The following is a 24,877-nucleotide window of genomic DNA, read 5'->3' as shown; positions in this document are numbered from 1 at the left end:
AGACTGTCCAACGCCACGAAGCCGCCCTGGTTCAGCAAGAGGCCTTAATGGCTAGACATTCTCATCTTCTGTCGGAGATGCTGACTTCCATTAAGCAAATATCTGATCGTCTTACCCCGGCAACAGTTCCGTCCCAGTACCTCAGATTCACGTACCCATGGCAGTTAACCCCCTGGCTGAACCTCGTCTTCCACCTCCCCAACGGTTCTCAGGTGATCCAAGTGCTTGTAAAGGGTTTCTCACCCAATGTTCTCTCTCCTTTGAGCTACAACCCTCGTCGTTTCCCACCGACCGGTCTAAGATCGCTTATATCATCACCCTGCTGTCGGAAAAAGCCCTGGCCTGGGCTACTGCTGTGTGGGATGCCCATAGTTCCTGCTGTGCCAGCTACTCTGCCTTTGCTGAGGAATTCAAACGAGTGTTTCAAGGCCCAAGCAGTGGTTCTGACTCAGCCAAACAGCTCCTGACTCTCCACCAAGGTTGGCGCAGCGTGACGGACTATGCCATCCAGTTCCGCACGGTGGCAGCAGCAAGTGGCTGGAACAACGAGGTGCTCACGGTGTGCTTTCTGAAAGGCCTTTCCGACACTATCCAAGATGAACTGGCCACTCGGGAACCACCGGACAATCTCGAGTCCCTGATCAAGTTGGCCTCACGCATTGACCAGCGTCTGAGAGAGAGAGAACTCAACCGTAGACCTCTAGCCTCTATCAGTCCCAGCTCCGAGTCCCCACCTTTATCCTCGCTGGCTCCATCGGAACCCATGCAGATTGGACGCATCTCCCAGGCTGAGAGAGACCGCCGGATGAGGGAGCAACGCTGTCTATATTGCGGCAAACCGGGCCATTTCCGTTCCACGTGTCCCGGGCTCCAGGGAAACGCTCTGTCCCGTACAGACCGGGGGAACTGTAACGGGAAACATAACCTCCTCCCATCCGTCCAACTCCCGTCTGCTCATTCCAGTCACCCTCTCCTGGGACAACCACAAGCTTCACCTTCAAGCCTTGGTAGACTCTGGAGCCGCAGGTAACTTCATGGATGATGTCTGGGCGAAGGAGAATGGCGTTCCCTCTGAACCTCTAAGTGAACCCATGAGGGTCACTACATTGGATGGAAGCCCTTTGGGATCTGGACTTGTCACTCATGTCACTACCTCCTTGCGACTTTCAGTTTCACAACACCAGGAATTGATGAACTTTCATTTGATCTCCTGTTCCGAGTTCCCTCTCGTCCTTGGATACCCCTGGCTTCACAGCCATAACCCTCACATCGACTGGTCTGTGGGCACTATCAAGCAGTGGGGTCCTACGTGCCAAGCTACTTGTATTTTCCAGAATTCCCCGAGTTCTACTCCCGAGTCTTTAGAATCCATCGACCTGACCCGAGTTCCCGAGTGTTACCATGACCTCAAACTGGTGTTTAGCAAACAGAGGGCCACCATGCTACCACCCCATAGACCTTACGATTGCCCCATCGACCTGTTTCCGGGCACTTGCCCCCCCAGGGGTCGGATCTTTTCCCTATCTCCACCCGAACGAGCTGCTATGGATACCTACATCAAGGACGCTCTGGAAGCAGGCCTCATGCGTCCATCCACCTCCCCGGCGGGAGCAGGGTTTTTCTTTGTGGCCAAGAAAGACGGTGGATTACGTCCTTGCATCGACTACCGGGGACTCAATGCCATAACCGTCCGTAACCGTTACCCGCTACCCCTTATGGCCACAGCCTTCGAGCTGCTCCAGGAAGCAGTTGTTTTCACTAAGCTTGACCTGCGGAATGCATACCATCTTGTGCGGATCAGACCTGGTGACGAGTGGAAGACCGCTTTCAACACGCCTACTGGTCACTATGAATACTTGGTGATGCCCTTCGGCCTGACCAACGCCCCAGCGGTGTTCCAAGCACTCATAAACGATGTGCTTAGGGATATGCTTAACATATTTGTGTTCGTTTACTTGGATGACATCCTCATCTTTTCGAGCTCCCTTCAAGAACACACTAAGCATGTCAGACAAGTACTCAAACGCCTCCTGGACAGCCATCTGTACGATAAGCCGGAAAAATGTGAATTCCATTCATCCCGAGTACAATTCCTGGGATTTGTAGTGGAACCCGGTCGAGTCCAAATGGACCCCAGGAAGGTAGGGGCGGTAGCGGATTGGCCCACCCCCAAATCCGTTAAGGAAGTTCAGCGTTTCCTGGGCTTCACAAACTTTTACCGCAAGTTCATCAAGAACTTCAGCTTGGTGGCAGCCCCTCTCTCAGCTTTAACCAAGGGTGGCAATGCAAGGTTTTTGTGGGGAAGAGAAGCTGAGACGGCCTTCCAAGGACTCAAGCAGCGCGTTCTCTCTGCTCCCATCCTGATACTACCGACTACGGATGAACCATTTGTGGTGGAGGTAGACGCATCAGAGGTTGGTGTTGGAGCTGTCCTGTCTCAGAGGGGTGAAGACAAGAAGCTTCATCCGTGCGCTTTCTTCTCACACCGGCTTACCCCGACTGAGAGGAACTACGATGTGGGGGATCGTGAACTCCTAGCGGTTAAGATGGCATTGAAGGAATGGAGACACTGGCTCGAGGGGCTTCTCACCCGTTTCAAGTGCTTACGGACCACAAAAATCTGGAGTATATCCAGCAGGCGAAGCGGTTGAACTCTAGACAAGCTAGATGGTCTCTTTTCTTCAATCGATTCCAGTTTATCCTCACCTATCGGCCCGGGTCGAAGAATCTCAAACCGGATGCCCTGTCCCGAGTCTACGCTCCTGCCATTCGAGATGACACGGACATGCCTGTTCTTCCTGCTGCTAAGATTGTGGCTCCGATCTCGTGGCAAGTTGAGGATACCGTGAGACGTGCTCAAGCTAGCGAACCGGACCCGAAAGGAGGTCCTGCCAATCGGTTGTTTGTCCCCAAGGCAGTGAGGACTCAGGTCCTTCTGTGGGGGCACTCCTCTCGCCTCACCTGTCATCCGGGCGTAGGTCGCACCTTGGAGTTCATCCAGCGTAAGTTCTGGTGGCCTACCATAAGAGAAGACGTTGCCACTTTCGTCAATGCCTGTCCCGTGTGCTGCCAGGGCAAATCTTCTCACCTCCGCCCTCAAGGACTCCTTCACCCTTTACCTGTTCCCCACAGACCCTGGTCCCATATCTCATTGGACTTTATTACTGGACTTCCTCCATCCCATGGCAATACTACTATCCTAGTCATAATCGACAGGTTTTCAAAGGCGGCCAGGTTCGTCCCTCTGACTAAGTTACCTTCTGCCAAGGAAACGGCTGAGTTGGTAATTAATCATGTGTTCCGAGTCTTCGGCATTCCTCAAGATATGGTTTCTGACAGAGGTCCCCAGTTCGCCTCAAGGTTTTGGAAGGCCTTCTGCCAACTCATGGGGGCTTCTGCCAGTCTATCTTCAGGGTACCATCCGGAGTCCAACGGCCAAACAGAGAGAATGAATCAAGAGCTGGAAACCACCCTCCGATGTATGACTCGTGACAACCCGTCCACATGGTCATCCTTTATTGTTTGGGCCGAATACGCGCACAACACCTTGCGCTCCTCCTCCACTGGTATGTCCCCGCACGAGTGTCAGTTTGGCTATGCTCCTCCATTGTTCCCGGACCAGGAGGCAGAAGTCAGAGTGCCTTCAGCCTTGAAGTTCGTCAGACGCTGTCGGCTTATGTGGAGTAAGACCCGTCTTAATCTTATGCGTTCCTCACAGAGGTACCAACAACAAGCCAACAGACGTCGCCGTCCCGGGCCTACCCTGCGCCCGGCCAGAGAGTCTGGCTCTCCACAAGAAACTTACCTCTACGGGTGGAGTCTCGCAAGCTGTCCCAAAAATACATCGGTCCCTTCAAGGTTGCCAGGAGAGTTAACCCAGTTTCTTATCGCCTACACTTACCCAGATCCCTTAAGATTAATCCCACATTTCACATTTCATTGTTAAAACCTGTTGTTTTTCTCCCCTTGTCCCGGCAGACAGAGCTCCCCCTCCGCCTCGTGTCATTGGAGGCCAGCCGGCTTATACCGTCCATCGGATACTGGATTCCCGCCGGGTGCAGCGGTCCTGGCAGTATCTGGTGGACTGGGAAGGCTACGGTCCCGAGGAGCGCTCCTGGGTTCCTGCCAAAGACATCCTGGATCCTGACCTCATTCGTCAGTTCAGGGCCCTCCACCCTGAGAGAGCTGGTAGGAACGTCAGGAGCCGTTCCTAGGGGGATTCTGTCAGGATTTGGCCAGGGTTGTTCCAGGTTTTGGTCACTAGATGCCCCCATTGTGCTTTTTGACCTTATGTTTTTTCCCTTGTTCCCCATTATTATTTGCACCTGTACCTTGTTTCCCCTGATTGTATTTAAACCCTTAGTTTCCCTCAGTTCTGTGCTCTGTGTTTGTATGTTAGCACCCAGCCCTAGTGTTCTGTGTTTTCTTGTCGATTCCGTGGATGCTCTTGTGGAATTCTGTTTTGTTTTTGAGTATCTCTTGAGGCTTTTTTGTGCTATTCCTACCACCTTTTGGATTTGCCATTTTTGTATTTAAGGACTTCTCCTTTTTACTTTATTAAATACACCGTCTTAAGTACTGCTGTGTCTGCCTCATCTTCTAGGTTCTGCTGACTATTCGTGGCTCAGTTGGTTAAGTGACTGTTTCTATCTCAGGAGACCCAGGTTCGTAACCGGGTCCTGACAGTCTACAATTGTTTTTCTGAGGTCTTGGCTGATTTCTTTCGATTCTCCCATGATGTGAATCAAAGAGGCACTGAGGTTGAAGGTAGGCCTTGAAATCAATCCACAGGTACACCTCGAATTGACTCAAATTATATCAATTAGCCTATCAGAAGCTTCTAAAGCCATGACATCATTTGCTGGAATTTTCCAAACTGCTTAAATGCACAGTCAACTTAGTGCATGTAAACTTCTGACCCAGTGGAATTGTGATACAGTGAATTATAAGTGAACTAATCTGTCTATAAATAATTGTTGGAAAAATGACTTGTGTCATGCACAAAGTAGATGTCCTAACCGACTTGCCAAGACTATAGTTTGTTCACGAGTTTTAATGACTCTATGTAAACTTCCGATTTCAACTGTAGCAACTAGGGAGTCGAGGTTTAAGCTCTCAACAAATCAACAATTTCTTGCCAGACTAATACATGAACCTAACATTGAATACCAGATCTGTTATGAAAAGTTCTCTTCAAATTTTATGAAGGAGATGATTGTGTGTTTAAACAGGAATTAATCATTGCAGTCCTGATATCATTTAAACGCATAGTATCAATTCTGCAACATTAAACACACGGTTGTATTTATTAGTTGCATTGGTTAGTTTATGCACAGCTAATGTAACATGTCAGTGTGGTTAATTGGCAAATAGTCTAGTTATTTGCTAAATATTTTTATATATTGCACATTATCAATATCTGATTAACCATATTGATGTTCATGCAAGAAAATAAGGCACAGATAAAAAAATATTTGCGGAAGATTTTATTTGCTTTAGTAGAAGGAACAACATGTGCCTCTAAACAAATGATCAGAGCTTGTTGGTACTCTGGTGGTCGTCGGTCTCTGAGTGGAGGGGCTCTAGTGGTACTGTCTGCCCAGGGAGCTCACCACGACGGCCAGGAACTTCTGGAAAGCGCGCTGGACATCAGCGGTGAAGTCAGCACCCATTCTCGCAGCAACGACAATAGTAAGGCAGTCAGCCAGCAGCTGCAAAAGAAAGGAGCAAATGGACAAGTAAGAAAACGCATTCTGCTACACTATTTTAAAAGATAGGAAAATATAATGTGACCTTGTGGATTAGAAAAGGATAACTAATTTACCCTGAAATTGTCGGGATCCACGCGCAGTTTCTCGGAGTGCAGCACGCTCAGCTCTGCGTAGGTGGCCTTGATGTCGTCCATGTTCTTGACAGCCCGGTCCAGTCCGCGCAGGACGGTCTTTCCGTGAGCGGCGACCATTGGGTTTCCCTGGATGGCAGCGGCGTTGTACAGGTTTCCGAAGTTACCGAAATACCTCTGGGTCCAGGGGTACACAACCAGACACCTGTAGAAATAATAAACAGTTAAGAATAACACAAACGTGATATCTGCATACACACATATCTTACGAAAATCAATTAATGTGTCATTTGGAGATGTCAATTACGCGTTAATTACACGCATGTCTCAAATACGACTTCGTCTTGAAAATCATAATAACAAGCGCATAATAATATAATAACAGTATAATAACATGACTAATTCCAATAATTTGTAGACCACAGTTTTAAACGCACTACCTGGAAAGAGCCGCGGGCCCAACGTCATCGTAGTCCATCTTCTCGAAGACGCTCTGAATGGTGGCACGCTCAAAGTCTGTCCACTGAACCATGTTGCTAGCTGTTGAAGTTTCTTTCGCAGAGGCAAACGAATCATTTACACTTTATCTTCGCTTGAGCAGCGTTTTTAAAAGGATCGGGACGCTCCTCCCTAAAGACAGCGATGGGTGGGGTCATGGTAAGGGGCTGTATAAGCCAAAAGTCACAGATTTTACTGAGATAATAATGTGAAGTTTTACTGTTTACCATATACGTTTAAAAGCAATTTGAAAAGAATACATTGTCCTAAAATCCATGATGAAATCATTCATTTAAGTATTAGGTTGCATACCAATTATTACATTATTAGAAATATTAACAAAAATAAGCCCCAAATAGTGGGGAAATATACCATTCTCAACACATGCAAATACATGTGTAATATGCCTACTATTTGAAGATATAGACCTATTGCACATTAATCACACTTGGTGGGGATTCAATTACTTTGAAAAACATTTTTCAACTCTCTCTGTGTATGCATATAGTCAGATATTAGTACGATATAACTACGATATTAATATATTACTAAGATATATGAAATCGCCTACTACGATATTACATCATTTTTATCATTGTAATACATTTCTAAACAAATGAATTGATATTTCACCTCTATGTTCATTCTGCGCTAGTAAGGTCGGACCCATTTAATATGTATTTTTATAGTTGCACTATTCCAGTCTATTTGGTGGTAATGCATCTCTACTGTCAACTTTTCGATATTTCTGAATACAGGCTTCTATTTCTTACTTATGATACAGGCAATTTACCTATTGAAAATACAATTAGACTTCTCTTTATTGGTTAAAAACCATAAAGCCAGAGTGATAAATAAATAAATAAACGAATATTGAATTATTTTGTACTGAAATAAAATATGGAAATGACCGACTCCCTTGTGAAAACTACCAGCATTAAAAAACCTCTCAACACATCTCTAATACTAAAAACTTCGTAGACTTCAATGACTGTCATAATCATGTATATACATGTTTTTATCCATCTCTACCCTGTGTGTTTATGTTTGATATTGTGTGCTGCTCAGAAGGTGCTAACAATGTCTTTGTAAGTATTGTATGGAGGATTGTACCAACTTGTGTTTTTGTCCAGTAAAATAAGCAGAAATGTAATAACTTGAGGGATTGTGCCTATTGAACATTAACAAAAGGCATGTTGTATCTTGTTTATCTTGGAGGTGGGTCTGCATTGGGTGGGGCTCGCGGCTAATATAAAAAGTCTACGTTTGTAAGAGCTCATCACTAAACTTCTACTCCAGCATCGTCTTTAACTACAACCATGAGTCTCACCGCTAAGGACAAGAAAATGGTCAAGGCCTTCTGGGCTAAGGTGGCCGGCAAGGCTGAAGACATCGGCTGCGATGCACTGTCAAGGTAATGGCTGTCGTGCTGCTAATATTATAGCTGTTTTTGAAGTAAAAATGTAGACTGTTTGGTGTTAGTGTTCCATCTTTCTTGACATGTGTTTTTTCTTCCGGTGTAGGACGCTGGTCGTGTACCCACAAACCAAGACCTACTTCTCCCACTGGAAGGACCTGAGCCCCGGCTCTGCCCCAGTCAGGAAGCACGGTGGGACCATCATGGGAGGCATCAGTTTAGCCGTGGCCAGCATCGACGACATCAGCGCAGGTCTCCTCGCCCTCAGCGAGCTGCATGCCTTCAAGCTGCGTGTCGATCCCGCCAACTTCAAGGTCAGGACAGTCACAGCATTATTCATAATAATTTGTTTACCGTTGACACCAAATGAAAATGTATAGTTGCATTTAGAATATATCGGGTACTCTTTACAGTAAAATGGACAACGTAGATCATTAAATACAATATCATATTAAAACATGTAGCGTACTAATTCCATTCCTTTCCTCCTGTAGATCCTGTCCCACAACATCTTGGTGGTGCTGGCTATCTTGTTCCCCAATGATTTCAACCCCGAAGCTCATGTGGCCATGGACAAGTTCCTGGCAGCAGTGGGCCGGGCTCTGTCTGAGAAGTACCGATAAGATGTGGATAGAAGGATCAGACCAGACGGATTGCAGCATTGATCAGCACTGTGCTCAGCTCTGTATTGTTGTAAAATATAATTAAATGTTAAAACGGACATAATTACGTTTTTTGGTCTTTACTTTGGTTTTTAATTCGTTGTTTTGTAGAGCACAGGACCTGATATGATTAAATAAGTTGCTGTTTGCAGGTCTGAAAGACATCGAAAGTCAAAATGTTATTCATAAAGAAAATGGAAACTATATGCAAAACATTAGCAGTAAAAGTTTAGAAGTAAATAAATTAAATCAGAGATGGGGAACAAAGGTGAAATAGTAGCCTATAGATCAATCAAATGGTTTGCTTAGAACTTGCTATTGATTAACAAGATTGAACAAACTATTTGACATAGGACCACATAAATGGAAAAAACGATTTGATATAACAAAGTCATAAATATTACATAATTAGGCTAATTAAGGACTATGTATATATTATGAATGGATTGATAGTATTTCTAAAATACAATTTCCTAAACTCAAAGGACAGGAGGTGCCTCTGATAAATGTATGTTGTATTTTATAGGGTTCTTTTGACGAACTGATTTATTGTTATTAATAAACAAAAATGTATCTCATGTTGATGTGGATAAAGCTAGAATCCTTAGTTGAAACAATGACAAAGTAGTCATGGTCTGTTTTGGTAAAAAGCTGAGGGATGGGCATAGAGAAATTTGACCACTCTTAAAATCGTAGACAGAGCTATGGATGCAAGGACTGACTATCCATGATCTCAAAATTATAGTTTTAACCATGTTTTGAGGCTATGCGGTGTCTGCTTGCATTTAAATTGTTTGCAAACAGAGTAAAAGAGTAAAACAAGCTTATATGTTGGGTTCTTATTGGGTGTGACGGTTGAACTGATCTCATGAGGAATTTATAAGTTATATTCTTTAAGAATCAATGGGTATATATTATTAATTCCCAAAATCGATGTACAGTTGAAGTCGGATGTTTACATACACCTTAGCCAAATACATTTAATCTTAGTTTTTCACAATTAAATTAATTCTGTTATTTAATCCAAGTTCAAATTCTCTGTCTTATGTCAGTTATGATCACCACTTAATTTTAAGAATTTTGAATGTCAGAATAATAGTACTGATTTGCACTTTTCGCACCAATGTACGTTCATCTCTAGGAGACAGAACACGTCTCCTTCCTGAGCGGTATGTCGCGCCCTGACCTTAGATATCTCTGTTTTCTATATATTTTGGTTAGGTCAGGGTGTGACTAGGGTGGGTACTCTAGTGTTGAATGTCTAGGGTTGTTGTAGGACTAGGGGTTTTGTATTTCTATGTTGGCCTGATATGGTTCCCAATCAGAGACAGTTGTTTATCGTTGTCTCTGATTGGGGATCATATTTAAGCAGCCCTGTCTCCCACTCTCTGTTGTGGGATGTTGTCTATGTGTAGTTGCCTGTCTCCACTATATTGTATAGCTTCACATTTCATTTGTTATTTTGTTAGTTTGTTTGGTGTTCATTCTTTTAAATAAGAGAAGGTACGCATACCACGATGTACCTTGTTTCGATCCTTATAATGAACGTGACAGAAGATCCCACCATTTAAGGACCAAGCAGCGTGGTCAAGAGGAATGGACCTGGGAGGAGATCCTGGATGGAGCAGGACCCTGGACACAGGCTGGGGAGTATCGCCGTCCTCAGGAGGAGATAGAGGAAGCGAAAGCGGAATGGCGATATTACGAGGAGTTGTACCAACGAGACAAGCACGAGAGGCAGCTCCAAAAAAGTTTTGGGGGGGTTGCACACGGAGTGGTCGGCGGAGCCGAGGGCTGAACCAGAGCTCGATGCAATTGAGGAGCTTGACGCAAGATTCCGGAGAGAAGTGCTAGCATTGAGAGCGTTGCAGAGCCGGCGTGCTGAGGAACGTGTGACTGGTCAGGCACCGTGTTATGCAGTGATGCGCACGGTGTCTCCAGTTCGCATTCATAGCCCGGTGTGCTGTATCCCAGCTCCCCACTTTGACCAGGCTAGAATGGGAATCCAGCCAGGACGGATGGTGCCGGCTCAGCGCTCCTGGTCTCCAGTATACCTCCTTGGACCAGGATATCCTGTGCAGGTTCTGTGCACTGTGTCTCCGGTATGTCTGCGCAGACCAGTGCGTCCTGTGCCAGCGTCCCGCATTTGCAGGGCGAAAATAAACATCCAGCCAGGACGGGTTGTGCCAGCTCTACGCTCCACACCTCCAGTGCGCCCCCACAGTCCAGTAAGTCCTTTGCCTCCTCTCCGTACTCGCCCTGAGGTGCGTGTCATCGGCCCGGTGCCACCTATACCCAGGTCCCACGCATCAGGTCTCCAGTGCGCCTCCACAGTCCAGAGCTTCCGGCGACAGTTCCCAGTCCAGTGCTGCCGGCGACGGACCACGGTCCGGAGCTTCCAACGATGGGCCAAAGTGCGGAACCTCTAACGACAGGCTGCATCCAAAACTAGAGCCGCCACCGAAGGTAGATGCCCACCTGGACCCTCCCCTATAGGTTCAGGTTTGTGGCCGGGAGTCCGCACCTTTTGGGGGGTACTGTCACGCCCTGACCTTAGATATCTCTGTTTTCTATATATTTTGGTTAGGTCAGGGTGTGACTAGGGTGGGTACTCTAGTGTTGTATGTCTAGTGTTTTGTATGTCTAGGGTTTTGTATGTCTAGGGTTGTTGTAGGTATAGGGGTTTTGTATTTCTATATTGGCCTGGTATGGTTCCCAATCAGAGACAGTTGTTTATCGTTGTCTCTGGTTGGGGATCATATTTAAGCAGCCCTGTCTCCCACTTTCTTTTGTGGGATGTTGTCTATGTGTAGTTGCCTGTCTCCACTGTATTGTATAGCTTCACGTTTCATTTGTTATTTTGTTAGTTTGTTTGGTGTTCATTCTTTTAAATAAGAGAAGGTACGCATACTATGCTGTACGTTGTTTCGATCCTTATAACGAACGTGACAGAAGATCCCACCATTTTAGGACCAAGCAGCGTGGTCAAGAGGAATGGACCTGGGAGGAGATTCTGGATGGAGCAGGACCCTGGACGCAGGCTGGGGAGTATCGCCGTCCTCAGGAGGAGATAGAGGCAGCGAAAGCGGAACGGCGATATTACGAGGAGTTGTACCAACGAGACAAGCACGAGAGGCAGCTCCAAAAAAGTTTTGGGGGGGTTGCACACGGAGTGGTCGGCGGAGCCGAGGGCTGAACCAGAGCTCGATGCAATTGAGGAGCTTGACGCAAGATTCCGGAGAGAAGTGCTAGCATTGAGAGCGTTGCAGAGCCGGCGTGCTGAGGAACGTGTGACTGGTCAGGCACCGTGTTATGCAGTGATGCGCACGGTGTCTCCAGTTCGCATTCATAGCCCGGTGTGCTGTATCCCAGCTCCCCGCTTTGACCAGGCTAGAATGGGAATCCAGCCAGGACGGATGGTGCCGGCTCAGCGCTCCTGGTCTCCAGTATACCTCCTTGGACCAGGATATCCTGTGCAGGTTCTGTGCACTGTGTCTCCGGTATGTCTGCACAGACCAGTGCGTCCTGTGCCAGCGTCCCGCATTTGCAGGGCGAAAATAAACATCCAGCCAGGACGGGTTGTGCCAGCTCTACGCTCCACACCTCCAGTGCGCCCCCACAGTCCAGTAAGTCCTTTGCCACCTCTCCGTACTCGCCCTGAGGTGCGTGTCATCGGCCCGGTGCCACCTATACCGGTCCCACGCATCAGGTCTCCAGTGTGCATCCACAGTCCAGTACGTCCTGTTCCTGCTCCTCGCATTCACCTTGAGGTATGTGTCCCCACCCCGGTACCACCAGTGCCGGCACCACGCATCAGATCTCCAGTGCGCCTCCACAGTCCAGTAAGTCCTGTGCCTCCTCTCCGTACTCGCCCTGAGGTGCGTGTCATCAGCCCGGTGCCACCTAGCCCGGTCCCACGCATCAGGTCTCCAGTGCGCCTCCACAGTCCAGAGCTTCCGGCGACAGTTCCCAGTCCAGAGCTGCCGGCGACGGGCCACGGTCCGGAGCTTCCAACGATGGGCCAAAGTGCGGAACCTCTAACGACAGGCCACAGTCAGGGGCCTCCAACGACGGTCAACAGTCCAGGGCCTACAGCGACGGTCCCCTGTCCGTTGTTTCCAGCGACGGTCCCCAGTCCGGGGCCTCCAGCGACGATCCCCAGTCTGGGGCCTCTGGCGATGATCCGCAGTCCAGAGTCTCCGGAGATGATCCACGGTCCAGTTCCACAAAAGAGGAAGTATCAGCGTGAGGAGGGGGGGCTGCATCCAAAACTAGAGCCACCACCGAAGGTAGATGCCCACCTGGACCCTCCCCTATAGGTTCAGGTTTGTGGCCGGGAGTCCGCACCTTTTGGGGGGTACTGTCACGCCCTGACCTTAGATATCTCTGTTTTCTATATATTTTGGTTAGGTCAGGGTGTGACTAGGGTGGGTACTCTAGTGTTGTATGTCTAGTGTTTTGTATGTCTAGGGTTTTGTATGTCTAGGTTTGTTGTAGGTATAGGGGTTTTGTATTTCTATATTGGCCTGGTATGGTTCCCAATCAGAGACAGCTGTTTATCGTTGTCTCTGGTTGGGGATCATATTTAGGCAGCCCTGTTTTCCACTTTCTGTTGTGGGATCTTGTCTATGTGTAGTTGCCTGTCTGCACTATATTTTATAGCTTCACGTTTCATTTGTTATTTTGATAGTTTGTTTGGTGTTCATTCTTTTAAATAAGAGAATGTATACATACCACGGTGCGCCTTGGTTCGATCCTTATAACGAACGTGACACAGTATGACGGCTGCATGGTTCCATGGTGTTTATACTTGTGTACTATTGTTTTTACAGATGAACGTGGTACATTCAGGCATTTGGAAATTCCTCCCAAGGATGAACCAGACTTGTGGAGGTCTACAATTTTTTTTCTGAGGTCTTGGCTGATTTCTTTCGATTTTCCCATGATATCAAGCAAAGAGGCAATGAGTTTGAAGGTAGGCCTTGAAATATATCCACAGGTACACCTCCAATTGACTCAAATTATGTCAATTAGCCTATCAGAAGCTTCTAAAGCCATGACATACTTTTCTGGAATTGTCCAAGCTGTTTAAAGGCACAGTCAACATAGTGTATGTAAACTTCTGACCCACTGGAATTGTGATACAGTGAATTATAAGTGAACTAATCTGTCTGTAAATAATTGTTGGGAAAATGACTTGTGTCATGTACAAAGTAGATGTCCAAACCGACTTGCCAAAACTATAGTTTGTTAACAAGATATTTGTGGAGTGGTTGAAAAACGCCAACATAAGTGTATGTAATCTTCCGACTTCAACTGAAGCAACTTGGAAGTCTAGGTTTAAACTCTCGATTACTCAACAATTTCTTGCCACACTAATACATGAACCTATCATTAAATACCAGATCTGTTATGAAAAGTTCACTTGAACTATTATGAGTTAGATGATTGTGTGTTTAATCAGGAATTAATCATTGCAGTCCTGGTATCATTTAAACGCATTGTATCAATTCTGCACCATTAAACACAATGATGTATTTATTAGTTGCATTGGTTAGTTCATGCACAGCTAATGTAACATGTCAGTGTGGTTAATTGGCAAATATTTTAGTAATTTGCTAAATATATGTATATCGCACATTATCAATATCTGATTAACAAGGTTGAAATATTTACACACTTAGTTCATAATGTGCCACCATATTGATGTTCATGCAAGAAAATAAGGCACAGATTAAAAAAATATTAATTTGTGTAAGATTTTATTTGCTTTAGTAGAAGGAACAACATGTGCCTCTAAACAAATGATCAGAGCTTGTTGGTACTCTGGTGGTCGTCGGTCTCTGAGTGGAGGGGCTCTAGTGGTACTGTCTGCCCAGGGAGCTCACCACGACGGCCAGGAACTTCTGGAAAGCGCGCTGGACATCAGCGGTGAAGTCAGCACCCATTCTCGCAGCAACGACAATAGTCAGGCAGTCAGCCAGCAGCTGCAAAAGAAAGGAGCAAATGGACAAGTAAGAAAACGCATTCTGCCACACTATTTTAAAAGATAGGAAAATATGACCTTGTGGATTAGAAAAGGATAACTAATTTACCCTGAAATTGTCGGGATCCACGCGCAATTTCTCGGAGTGCAGCACGCTCAGCTCTGCGTAGGTGGCCTTGATGTCGTCCATGTTCTTGACAGCCCGGTCCAGTCCGCGCAGGACGATCTTTCCGTGAGCGGCGACCATTGGGTTTCCTGGATGGCAGCGGCGTTGTACAGGTTTCCAAAGTTACCGAAATACCTCTGGGTCCAGGGGTACACAACCAGACACCTGTAGAATTAATTAACAGTCAAGAATTACACAAATGTGATATATGCATACACGCAATGCACATAAATAAATTGTTTTGTCGTTTTACGCGGATATGTCAAATAATAACCAGTCTTGAAAACCGTTAACAACATGACTAATTCCAATAATTTGTCGGCAACAGTGTTGAAGGCACCATAACGCTGACATCAAATAGGGTATTAAAGGTAGCCTACCTGGAAAGAGCCGCGGGGCCCACGTCATCGTAGTCCATCTTTGAGAAGATGCTTTGGATTGTGGCGCGCTCAAAGTCTGTCCACTCAACCATGTTGCTGGCTATGAGGTTGCTTTGACAGGGTTCTTAATGGAGGTTAAGGAACCCTATGCACTTATACTTTGTTTGAGCAGCGTTTTTTTTCAGTACACTCCTCCCTAAACACAGCGATGGGTGTGGTCATGTTAGTAGGCTGTAAAGCCAAGCGTCACAAATTTTACTGAGATAATGTAATGTGAATGGAAAGGTTTACTTTTTACCAAATTATTGGCACCCATTTTTCTTACTTACTCTGCATTGTTGAGAAAGGACTTGTAAGTAAGCATTTCTCGGTAAAGTCAACACCTTTTGTATTCTGCTCATGTGACAAATACAATTTGATTTTATTAAGATGTGCACAAAACACTGTATAAAATAAATAATACAAATTCTGCGCTATATTGTATGCTAAAAAAAATGGGACAATTATATTATTTTATAGGCCTACTCATATTGAAAATGCATCAGGCACTCGCACATCTGAGCTATCTCTTGTTCACGAAGGCCTCGAGGCCTAAGTACAGCTAAATAAAGAGCAGTGATACTAGTAAGAGCAGTGTGCGGGTTTCTTATTTGTATCCTCATCTTATAGGCCTACTAACATAATTGCTCAGAGAAAGAGTTTACAAGTAAGACAACATCTAAACATCTAGTGATCAAAAATTATTGGCCCCCTTGTTTTCAATACCCCAGCACCCTCCCCTTCTGAGGATAGCGACAATTAGCCTTTTTCTCAAATATTTAATGAGATTGGAAAACACACTGGGAGGGATCTTAGACCATTCCTATATATAGAATATTTCCACATCATTGATCTCTTTCATCTGCTCTTATGGACTGGACTGCCCTCTTTAATTCAAACCAGAGGTTTTCAATGGGGTTCAATGGGGTTCCGAGACTGATATTGATTTGTTGATTTTGTGGTCAATTGACCATTTCTTTGAGGATTTTGATATGTGCTTGGGGTCATTGTCTTGCTGTAAGATCCACTTGCGGCCAAATATCAGCCTCTTGGCAGAGGCAACCAGGTTTTTGGCTAAAACGTCTTGGTACTTGGTAAAGTTCATGGTGCCGATGACCTTAACAAGGGCCCCAAGTACCTAACTCACTTGAATATGATTTAACTCAAAACAACATATAGTTATAGACCACAACCTGGCAAGGAGTTAGACATGTTATCTTCCTTTATTGATTGTGCCTTTTGAGCCTGTAGGGTATAGGCCTATGGATATTTAATAATTATCTCATTTCAATAAAGTACGATTACAGGCTAGGTAAATTTGTGGGCAAGTGCAAACTGACAATAGCAATCCTCAATAGCCAATACGACACGTTTCATATTTGTCATAGGCCTAATAAGTTCCATATTAGTAAAGTTGTAATATGGTCAGAAATGTGTACAATACAGCCACACATCAAGGAGAAATGAGGTCTTCCCGTTACAAATGTAATAGCGCCCTCTGCTGTTACTATCTGGCACGTTGTGGCGCTTTCATTTTATTGGAAGCAGTTCCTAGATAATTTTCTCCCTCAATCAAATCTCCAGCAGAGGACACTCTCAACCTTTCATGTAAGAGATACCTAAGCATACATTGGAGTTATCAAAGAGGCACACTCATAGATATAGATAGAGGACTCATCTTTATATCTGTGCCATTCTAGCGTCTGTGACAGCAGCGCCATTGAGACTACAGCCCATAGGAATCCCCACCCAGTTGACTACTTTGACTAGGCCTACTTTAAAATGGCAGAAGCGTGGTGGAAGCCCTCAATGGTGCTTTTGGCCACTAGAGGCCTCTATCATTCTCTATGGGCACAACAGAAAACTCAGAGAATGTACAGTATGAGAGCTCACGTTCATGTCGTGGAGCTTCCGTAGGCCGGATATGGAACAGAGGATCAAACCAAACCAGTATGATCCATGAAGGTATTGCGGGGTCCAGACATATCTCCAAATGAGTATTTCTAACAATAGATTAGACTAATTTTGGCCAAGGGATCAATGGAATAAGTTTAGAGTGTGCAATACAATACAATACAATGTAATATTATTAATCTACAATGTATGTTCTTAAAGGGAAACTACATAATTATGAGTGATGAGAGGGTTTGTCAGCCATAATTATCCGCTATCGCTGTATTTATTTCATTTTTGCACCTGGGAGAGTTCAACCAATAATGTCATTGGTTGATAGAGCCTGCTGTCGGATCTAAAAATGAATGGAGTCATGTTTTGTAGCAATTATTGTGGCCTTTGTGTTTAGCCGATTGCAGATCACACTCTAGCAGGTTTGGTTGTCCTTGTTCAATAGAGCCGTCAGACTTGTCTCAAAGATGTTCATATGGACAAGTTGCAATCAAGTGAAGGATCAATTCACCACACAGGCAACCAGCAGCATGGTTTCCTAGGCTATTGAACAAAAAACGACACCTCAACATTTAAAAAAGAAGGACATGAAAAGTGTTTTGTAAATACAATAAATTAACTAACTTCAAATTATCATATTGAAATCTATGGGATGTCATTTTACATTAGGTTATTGTTATTAGTTATGTGGACTTGGAATGAATTCCTCTAATATTGATCAAATGTTTGGACACACCTACTCATTCATGGATTTTTGTTATTTTTACTATTTTCTACATGGTAGGATAATAGTGAAGACAAATGTATTTTATATTTGAGATTCTTCAAATAGCCACTCTTTGCTATCTAAAACCTCCCTGAATGACGGGTCACTACTTCATAGGGTTCTGAGGTAAATAGAGTTAAAGTTATAAAAACTAAGAAAGGATATTCAGTGTCTCATTACAACATATTTAGTAATGGTATGTAATTGTCAATCAAAGTGACTGCAAATCAAATCAAATTTTATTCGTCACATGCACCAAATACAACAGGTGTAGGTAGACCTTACAGTGAAATGCTTACTTACCAACAATACAGTTTTAAGAACATACCTAAAATAAAGTAAATAAATGTTGCAAATAATTAAAGAGCAGCAGTAAAATAACAATAGCGTGGCTATATACAGAGGGTACCGGTACAGAGTCAATATGCAGGGGTAATTGAGGTAATATGTACATGTAGGTAGAGATAATAACAGAGTAGCAGCAGCGCAAAAGAGGGGGGAAGGGCAATGCAAATACTCTGAGCAGCAATTTAACTTTTCTAGCGCAGCGGAACCCCTCAACAACATTCCACTGAACAGGTAGCGTGCAAAATTCTAAAATATTTTTTTGAAATATGTAACTTTCACACATTAATAAGTCCAATACAGCAAATGAAAGATAAACAGCTTGTTAATCTACCCATTTTGCTAATCTACCCATATTATTTTTTTAGGTCATAGCCAAGTCTAAAAAAACACACAGTCATTTTTCCAGCCAAAGATAGGAGTCACAAAAAGCAGAAATATCAATAAAATTAATCATTAACCTTTGATGATCTTCATCAGATGACACTGATAGGACATCATGTTACACAATGTATGTTTCCCAAAATATCCAGTGATTTTGCAGAAATACTCATAATAAACATTGATAAGAGATACAACTGTTATTCACAGAATTAAAGAATTAAAGACTTCTCCTTAATGCAACCACTGTGTCAGATTTAAAAAAAAATTACGGAAAAAGCATAATCTGAGAACGGCGCTCAGAACCCAAAACAGACAGAGGAATATCCGCCATTTTGGAATCAACAAAGTTAGAAATAACACCATAAATATTCGCTTACCTTTGATGATCTTCATCAGAAGGCACAGGAATCCAAGTTCGACAATAAATGACTAATTTGTTCCATAAAGTTCCATAATTTATGTCCAAATAGCCACTTGTTAGCTTGTTCAGCCAAATAGGCACAGGCCTGCGCCTCAGGCATGAGGAGCAGGCACTTCATCCAGACAAAAACTCGAAAAGTTCCGTTACAGTCCTTTAGAAACATGTCAAATGATGTATGGAATCAATCTTTAGGATGTTTTTAACATAAAACATCAATAATGTTCTAACCAGAGAATTCCTTTGTCTTCAGAAAAGCACTGGAACGAGAAGTAACTCTGTCGGGAGCGCGCGTCATGAGACCAAGGCTCTCTGCCAGACAACTGACTCAAAGATGTCCCACTTCCTGGTTGGATTTTTCTCAGGTTGTCGCCTGCCATATGAGTTCTGTTATACTCACAGACATCTTTCAAACAGTTTTAGAAACTCCAGAGGGTTTTCTATCCAATACTAATAATAATATGCATATATTAGCATCTGGGACAGAGTAGGAGGCAGTTCACTCTGGGCACGCTATTTTATCCCAAAGTGAAAATGTTGCCCCCTATCCCAAAAAGGTTAATTAGACGTTCAGGAGTCTTATGGCTTGAGGGTGAAAGCTGTTTAGAAGCCTCTTGGACCTAGACTTGGCACTCTGGTACCGCTTGCCGTGCGTTAGCAGAGAGAACAGTCTATGACTAGGGTGTTTGGAGTCTTTGACAATTTTTAGGGCCTTCCTCTGACACTGCCTGGTATAGAGGTACTGGATGGCAGGAAGCTTGGCCCTGGTGATGTACTGGGCCATATGCACTACCCTCTGTAGTGCCTTGCGGTCGGAGGCCAAGCAGTTGCCGTACCAGGCAGTGATGCAACCCGTCAGGATGCTCTCGAAGGTTCAGATGTAGAACCTTTTGAGGATCTGAGGACACATGCCAAATCTTTTCAGTCTTCTGAGGCGGAATAGGTTTTGTCATGCCCTCTTCACAACTGTCTTGGTGTGCATGGACCACGTTCGTTTGCTGGTGATGTGGACACCAAGGAACTTGAAGCTGTGGATCCATCATCTGTGGATTCTTTGGTGCTGTATGCAAATTGGAGTGGGTCTAGGGTTTCTGGGATAATGCTGTTGATGTGAGCCATGACCAGCCTTTCAAAGCACTTCATGGCTACAGACGTGAGGGCTATGGGTCGGTTGTTATTTAGGCAGGTTACCTTCGTGTTCTTGGTCACAGGCACTATGGTGGTCTGCTTGAAGCATGTTGGTATTACAGACTCAGACATGGAGAGGTTGAAAATGTCAGTGAAGACACCTGCCAGTTGGTCAGCGCATGCTCGGAGTACACGTGCTATTAATCCGTTTGGCCCTGCGGCCTTGTGAATGTTGACCTGTTTAAAGGTCTTACTAACATTGGCTGTGGAGAGCGTGATCACACAGTCACCCAGAACAGCTGATGCTCTCATGCATGCATAAGTGTTACTTGCCTCGAAGAGAGCATAGAAGTTATTTAGCTCATATGGTAGGCGCGTGTCACTGGGCAGCTCTCGGCTGTGGTTCCCTTTGTTGTCTGTAATAGTTTGCAAGCCCTGCCACATCTGACGAGCATCGGAGCTGGTGTAGTACGATTTGATCTTAGTTTTGTATTGAGGCTTTTCCTGTGTGATGGTTTGTCGGAGGGCATAGCAGGATTTCTTATAAGCTTTCAGGTTAGCGTCCTGCTCCTTGAAAGAGGTACCTCTACCCTTTAGCTCAGTGCGGATGTTGCCTGTAATCCATGGCTTCTGGTTGGGGTATGTACGTACTGTACAGTCGCTGTGGGGACTACGTCATCGATGCACTTTTTGATGAAGCCAGTGACTGATGTGGTGTACTCCTCAATGCCATCGGAGGAATCCCAGAACATATTCCAGTCTGTGCTAGAAAAACAGTCCTGTAGCTTAGCATCTGCTTCATCTGACCACTTTTTTATTGACCGAGTCACTGGTACTTCCTGCTTTAATTTTTGCTTGTAAGCAGAAATCAGGAGGATAGAATTATGGTCAGATTTGCCAAATGGAGGGCGAGGGAGAGCTATGTATGTGTCTCTGTGTGTGGTGTCTTATTAACAGAAATCATTTTTCTAAATAGGATAAAATGTACATCCTAAATTTAATCAAAAGTCCTATCAGCTTGCTTGCTAGAAAGAGATAGTATAGCTGCATTTTACTTAGAAAGATATTACCCCACCAACATAAAAAATCCTAGCTATATTCATATCCATACTAAAAACAGTTTATTTCGCAGTATTTGACTCTGGTGACAATAAAACATTAATTGAAATTGTTAAGCGGGAAGGTCTTTCTGGTTTCGTTCTAGAACATGTCCATGTATGTAGTGTTGAGAATGTTGAGCTGATAGGCCTACATAAAGTTCATTATATTTTATTTATAGACTATACAATTACATACAGGCTATATCATATAATTATAATCAGGTATGTGTCACACCTTGGTCTTAGTATTTTGTGTTTTAGTTTATTAGTTGGTCAGGCCAGGGTGTGACATGGGTTTATTGTTTGTTGTATTTCTTAGTGGGGTTTTTTAGTTATTGGGATTGTGGCTGATTAGGGGTGTGTGTTGCATAGGTTTGGCTGCCTGACGCGGTTCTCAATCAGAGTCAGGTGATTCTCGTTGTCTCTGATTGGGAACCGTATTTAGGTAGCCTGGGTTTCACTTTGTATTTCGTGGGTGATTGTTCCTGTCTCTGTGTTAGTGTTCACCAGACAGGCTGTATAGGTTTTTCACGTTCCGTTTGTTGTTTTTGTTATTTCATGTATCGTCATTTGTTCTATTAAAAACATGAGTAACCAACACGCTGCATTTCGGTCCGACTCTCTTTCGACAAACGAAGAACGCCATTACAGTATGATTATGTTGATAAGAAGAATAATAATAATGATAATAATAATAATTATTATACATGATAATTCTTAATGTTCCACAAAAGTAAATAAATAAATCATATTTTAATACGTTTAATTTATATGAATAATTGAAGTTTACCATTAAAATATTAAAATTACTTATATACTCTTTAATTTATCCTTTACAATAAATAATTAAGTGTCCCACTTTGCCAATCAAGGTGTCCCAATTTGCCAGTATCGATTTAAAAAATGTGGTCTCTTTATTTTTTAGAAGAAGAGTTTCTATGCTATTTAGAATGGTATCGTGTCAGGGGTTAAGACAATGCAAGGATTCTGTAAGGTGTTGTGCAAAAAAAAAAACATTTTCAGAAAGTGTCACATTTTATAAATACTCACACTAATTATATAATTTGGCAAATGTATTTCAATTTCTCTGCATCACTTCATGGACCCCTTTCTCCAGCGCTATGTTTTCTTCTATGAGCTGTGCTCTCCCCAAAGCCAAATCACCACTTCTTAATAATTCAATCGATTGTGGTCAGTAACGCCATATGTGGTTATTGTGTAGGTAGGCCTTCTGTTACAATACTATTTAAAAGAATCTATCAGCAAGTGGTCTCAGTAAGTCAAAGAAGCCAATAGTGGTTTCAGCTATATTGTTGTTGAGACGACGTAGGCCTTATGACATTTTTTAACAGTAAAAAATAGGCTAAATGACTGAAATGCATCAGAAAAGTATTGGAAAGTTCAGGAAAACATCAGGGAAGCTCATCGGGTAGACTATACAGTAGGCCTAACGTGTGTGCGTATAGAAAATCTGCGTTGCTTTCAATTACTAGCCTAATTTCCCAGCCTAATTGTAACCAAATATCCAAACGGACATCCAGTGAAAACAAACATGTGACATTGATTGATGTCTTGATTTATCAAGCTGAGTTCCTTGTCTCAAAGCAGCGCAGTGATGCTGTCCAATCAAAACGGTGCTAGAATCATCAGTTGACCACACATACCATCATGAAGCCAATTGTATAATATAATTATAGAATGTAGGCTACATACAACGCATCAACCAAACTGCATGATTGCCTATGCCTACACATACTGTAAGTGGCTAAAGGAAAATGTTCTATTTTTTAAATATTAAAACACCAAATTAGGCCTACCTCATTATAAATCAGGCCATCATCACTGTCGATGATAATTCTTCACGTTGTACAGGTGAAACGTCCATGCTGCATGCATGCCAACCATTTGATCCCAATCAGTTTCATGGGAATACGCATTTCAATTTTCTTGAATGATGTAAGTAAGGGTGGTTAACCGGTCTAACTAATCACATTTTAGAACAGTAAACGCAGCCACCACATGATCTTTAAAAAATATATATTATTATTTATTTTATTTATTTTACATTTCAGCACAATCATCCTAAATTAAGAAATGACAGGGTGTTTTTGGTATGACAGTAGCCTGACATTATCATGCTATTACAGGTGGTTTGTTATGTAGAATACAAATCAATCATGAAGTGATCTTGCAAGACATATCACCATTTTAAGAAGTTGCAGAGCGTCGCTCCGCTGTGGACACGCAGCACTACACTCCTGGTTATAACTGTTGGAGGACTTCGGGGGGTTCAAGTAACCACAGATCCATGAACTAATTGGCGCATTCAGTTGACTACACTTTTTTTTTAAACCATTGCAGCAGCGCAAAAGATTCAGGGCTGACCCAAAATCATAGCGGGCTAAAGCCCTGAAAGCCAGGTCCTGGTGACGTCCATGGCATGGCGGACCAGTGATGTCTGGTCATAACATATTGGTCTCAGGCACGTACATTTGGAACTTTTTAATGTCAAGGTGTATGCAAAGGTGGAGTAAAATATACATTTATTGTGAAGTGCATCATTTTTATGAAATACCCTTGAAATACTGTGAAATAGGCTGTTAACTTTATTTTATACTTGACTTGACAAATCCATTCTACAAGATAATCCACACGTAGCCTACAATATAAATCACAAGACAATGTAAGACGTTTAAAATGACAAACAACAAACACCTCGGTATGAGTTTCAGTTAGATTTATTGTCAGTGTGTCGATATTGGATGGACATTATTCCTCGGATGACAGATTGACAGCTGAACTCCGGTTTAGCGGTACTTCTCGGCCAGGGCCAGAGCCAGTTGCTGCAGGAACTTGTCCACGGACAGGTGGATCTCGGGGTAAATTCCGCAGGGAAGTAGGCGGCAATGACCACAATCAGGTTGTGAGCCAGGATCTGCAAAGCAAAAGGGAAATATATTATTTCACATTCACACAGGTAAAAGTGTTATTTTTTTTATATATAAAAAAAATCTTACCTTGAAGTTGGTGGGATCCACCCTCAGCTTGGTGGCGTGCAGTTCACTGAGCTTGGTCAAGAAACCAAAGAGATCTTCCAAGTTGTTAACACATTCATCGATTTGATTCATGATGGTGATGCCGTGCTTCTTCACTGGAGCGGAACCGGGGGCCACGGAAGACCAGTGGGAGAAGTAGGCCTTGGTCTGAGGGTAGACGACAAGCATCCTGTCGTAGACATTAGAAATGAGGTGAGACAAAATGCATCTTAAATAATCATTCGTTCGGGGCTTCCGTCCATATCTTCGCCGAAAAAACACTAAGAAAAAGGGGTTCCAAAAGGGTTCTTCGGCTGTCCCATAAGATAACCCTTTTTGGTTCCAGTTAAAGCCTTTCTTGGTTCCAAGTAGAACCCTTTTGTGTTTCAGGTAGAACCCTCTGGGAAAAGGGTTCCACATGGAACCAAAAGGGTTCTCTACCTGGAACCAAGAACGGTTCTTCAAAGGGTAATCTTATGGGGACAGCTGAACAACCCTTTTAGGTTCCAGATAGCACCTTTTTTCTAAGAGTGTAGGCTACACATTTATAGCTTCCAAATTGACTGAGGAATTATGTGTTAATAATTTCAACAGTCTACATGTACATACTCTATAATTTATCATACATCGTTATGTAATTACCTGGAAAGAGCCTGTTCTCCAATCTCATCGGATTTAGGGAGGATCTTGCCCCAGATGGCCTTCACGTTGGCTTTGTCCTTGGCTGAGAGACTCATAGCTGTCTTGTCCGTTTATCCACTTAAATGAAGATGCTAAGAAAATAAGCTTTTGAGCGTGGAAAACTC

At 43.6% G+C, this 24,877-nt stretch overlaps 2 protein-coding genes and 2 pseudogenes across 2 annotated transcripts; 1 reads left to right on the top strand and 3 right to left on the bottom strand.

Annotated features, from left to right (window-relative positions):
- Positions 1-5,582: 5,582 nt before the first annotated feature.
- On the bottom strand, positions 5,583-6,374 carry LOC135539148 (hemoglobin subunit beta-like). The gene is made up of 3 exons (XM_064964991.1): positions 6,283-6,374; positions 5,825-6,047; positions 5,583-5,711 (listed from the first exon to the last, which is right to left on the bottom strand). The coding sequence occupies exons 1-3, from the start codon at positions 6,372-6,374 to the stop codon at positions 5,583-5,585; spliced, it is 444 nt and encodes a 147-aa protein (XP_064821063.1).
- Positions 6,375-7,659: 1,285 nt separating this feature from the next.
- Positions 7,660-8,380, top strand: LOC135539150 (hemoglobin embryonic subunit alpha-like). Its single transcript, XM_064964993.1, has 3 exons — positions 7,660-7,754; positions 7,864-8,071; positions 8,252-8,380. Exons 1-3 carry the CDS (start codon positions 7,660-7,662, stop codon positions 8,378-8,380), a joined length of 432 nt encoding a protein of 143 aa, XP_064821065.1.
- Positions 8,381-14,277: 5,897 nt separating this feature from the next.
- On the bottom strand, positions 14,278-15,043 carry LOC135539147 (hemoglobin subunit beta-like; annotated as a pseudogene).
- An 8,715-nt stretch (positions 15,044-23,758) lies between these two features.
- Positions 23,759-24,877, bottom strand: LOC135539146 (hemoglobin subunit alpha-4-like; annotated as a pseudogene).

Source organism: Oncorhynchus masou, unplaced genomic scaffold, assembly GCF_036934945.1.
Source record: "Oncorhynchus masou masou isolate Uvic2021 unplaced genomic scaffold, UVic_Omas_1.1 unplaced_scaffold_3238, whole genome shotgun sequence".
NCBI lineage: Eukaryota > Metazoa > Chordata > Actinopteri > Salmoniformes > Salmonidae > Oncorhynchus > Oncorhynchus masou.
This window is presented reverse-complemented; position numbering and strand designations above follow the sequence as displayed.

What these genes read in the sequence shown, in the direction of transcription:
- LOC135539148 (XM_064964991.1), bottom strand. Translation starts at nt 6,374, where the DNA reads ATGGTTCAGTGGACAGACTTTGAGCGTGCCACCATTCAGAGCGTCTTC. An exon ending in GGGCCCGCGGCTCTTTCCAG is followed by an intron (nt 6,048 to 6,282) that starts GTAGTGCGTTTA and finishes TTATTTCTACAG; the next exon opens with GTGTCTGGTTGTGTACCCCT. An exon ending in TGGATCCCGACAATTTCAGG is followed by an intron (nt 5,712 to 5,824) that starts GTAAATTAGTTA and finishes TTTCTTTTGCAG; the next exon opens with CTGCTGGCTGACTGCCTTAC.
- LOC135539150 (XM_064964993.1), top strand. Translation starts at nt 7,660, where the DNA reads ATGAGTCTCACCGCTAAGGACAAGAAAATGGTCAAGGCCTTCTGGGCT. An exon ending in GGCTGCGATGCACTGTCAAG is followed by an intron (nt 7,755 to 7,863) that starts GTAATGGCTGTC and finishes CTTCCGGTGTAG; the next exon opens with GACGCTGGTCGTGTACCCAC. An exon ending in TCGATCCCGCCAACTTCAAG is followed by an intron (nt 8,072 to 8,251) that starts GTCAGGACAGTC and finishes TTCCTCCTGTAG; the next exon opens with ATCCTGTCCCACAACATCTT.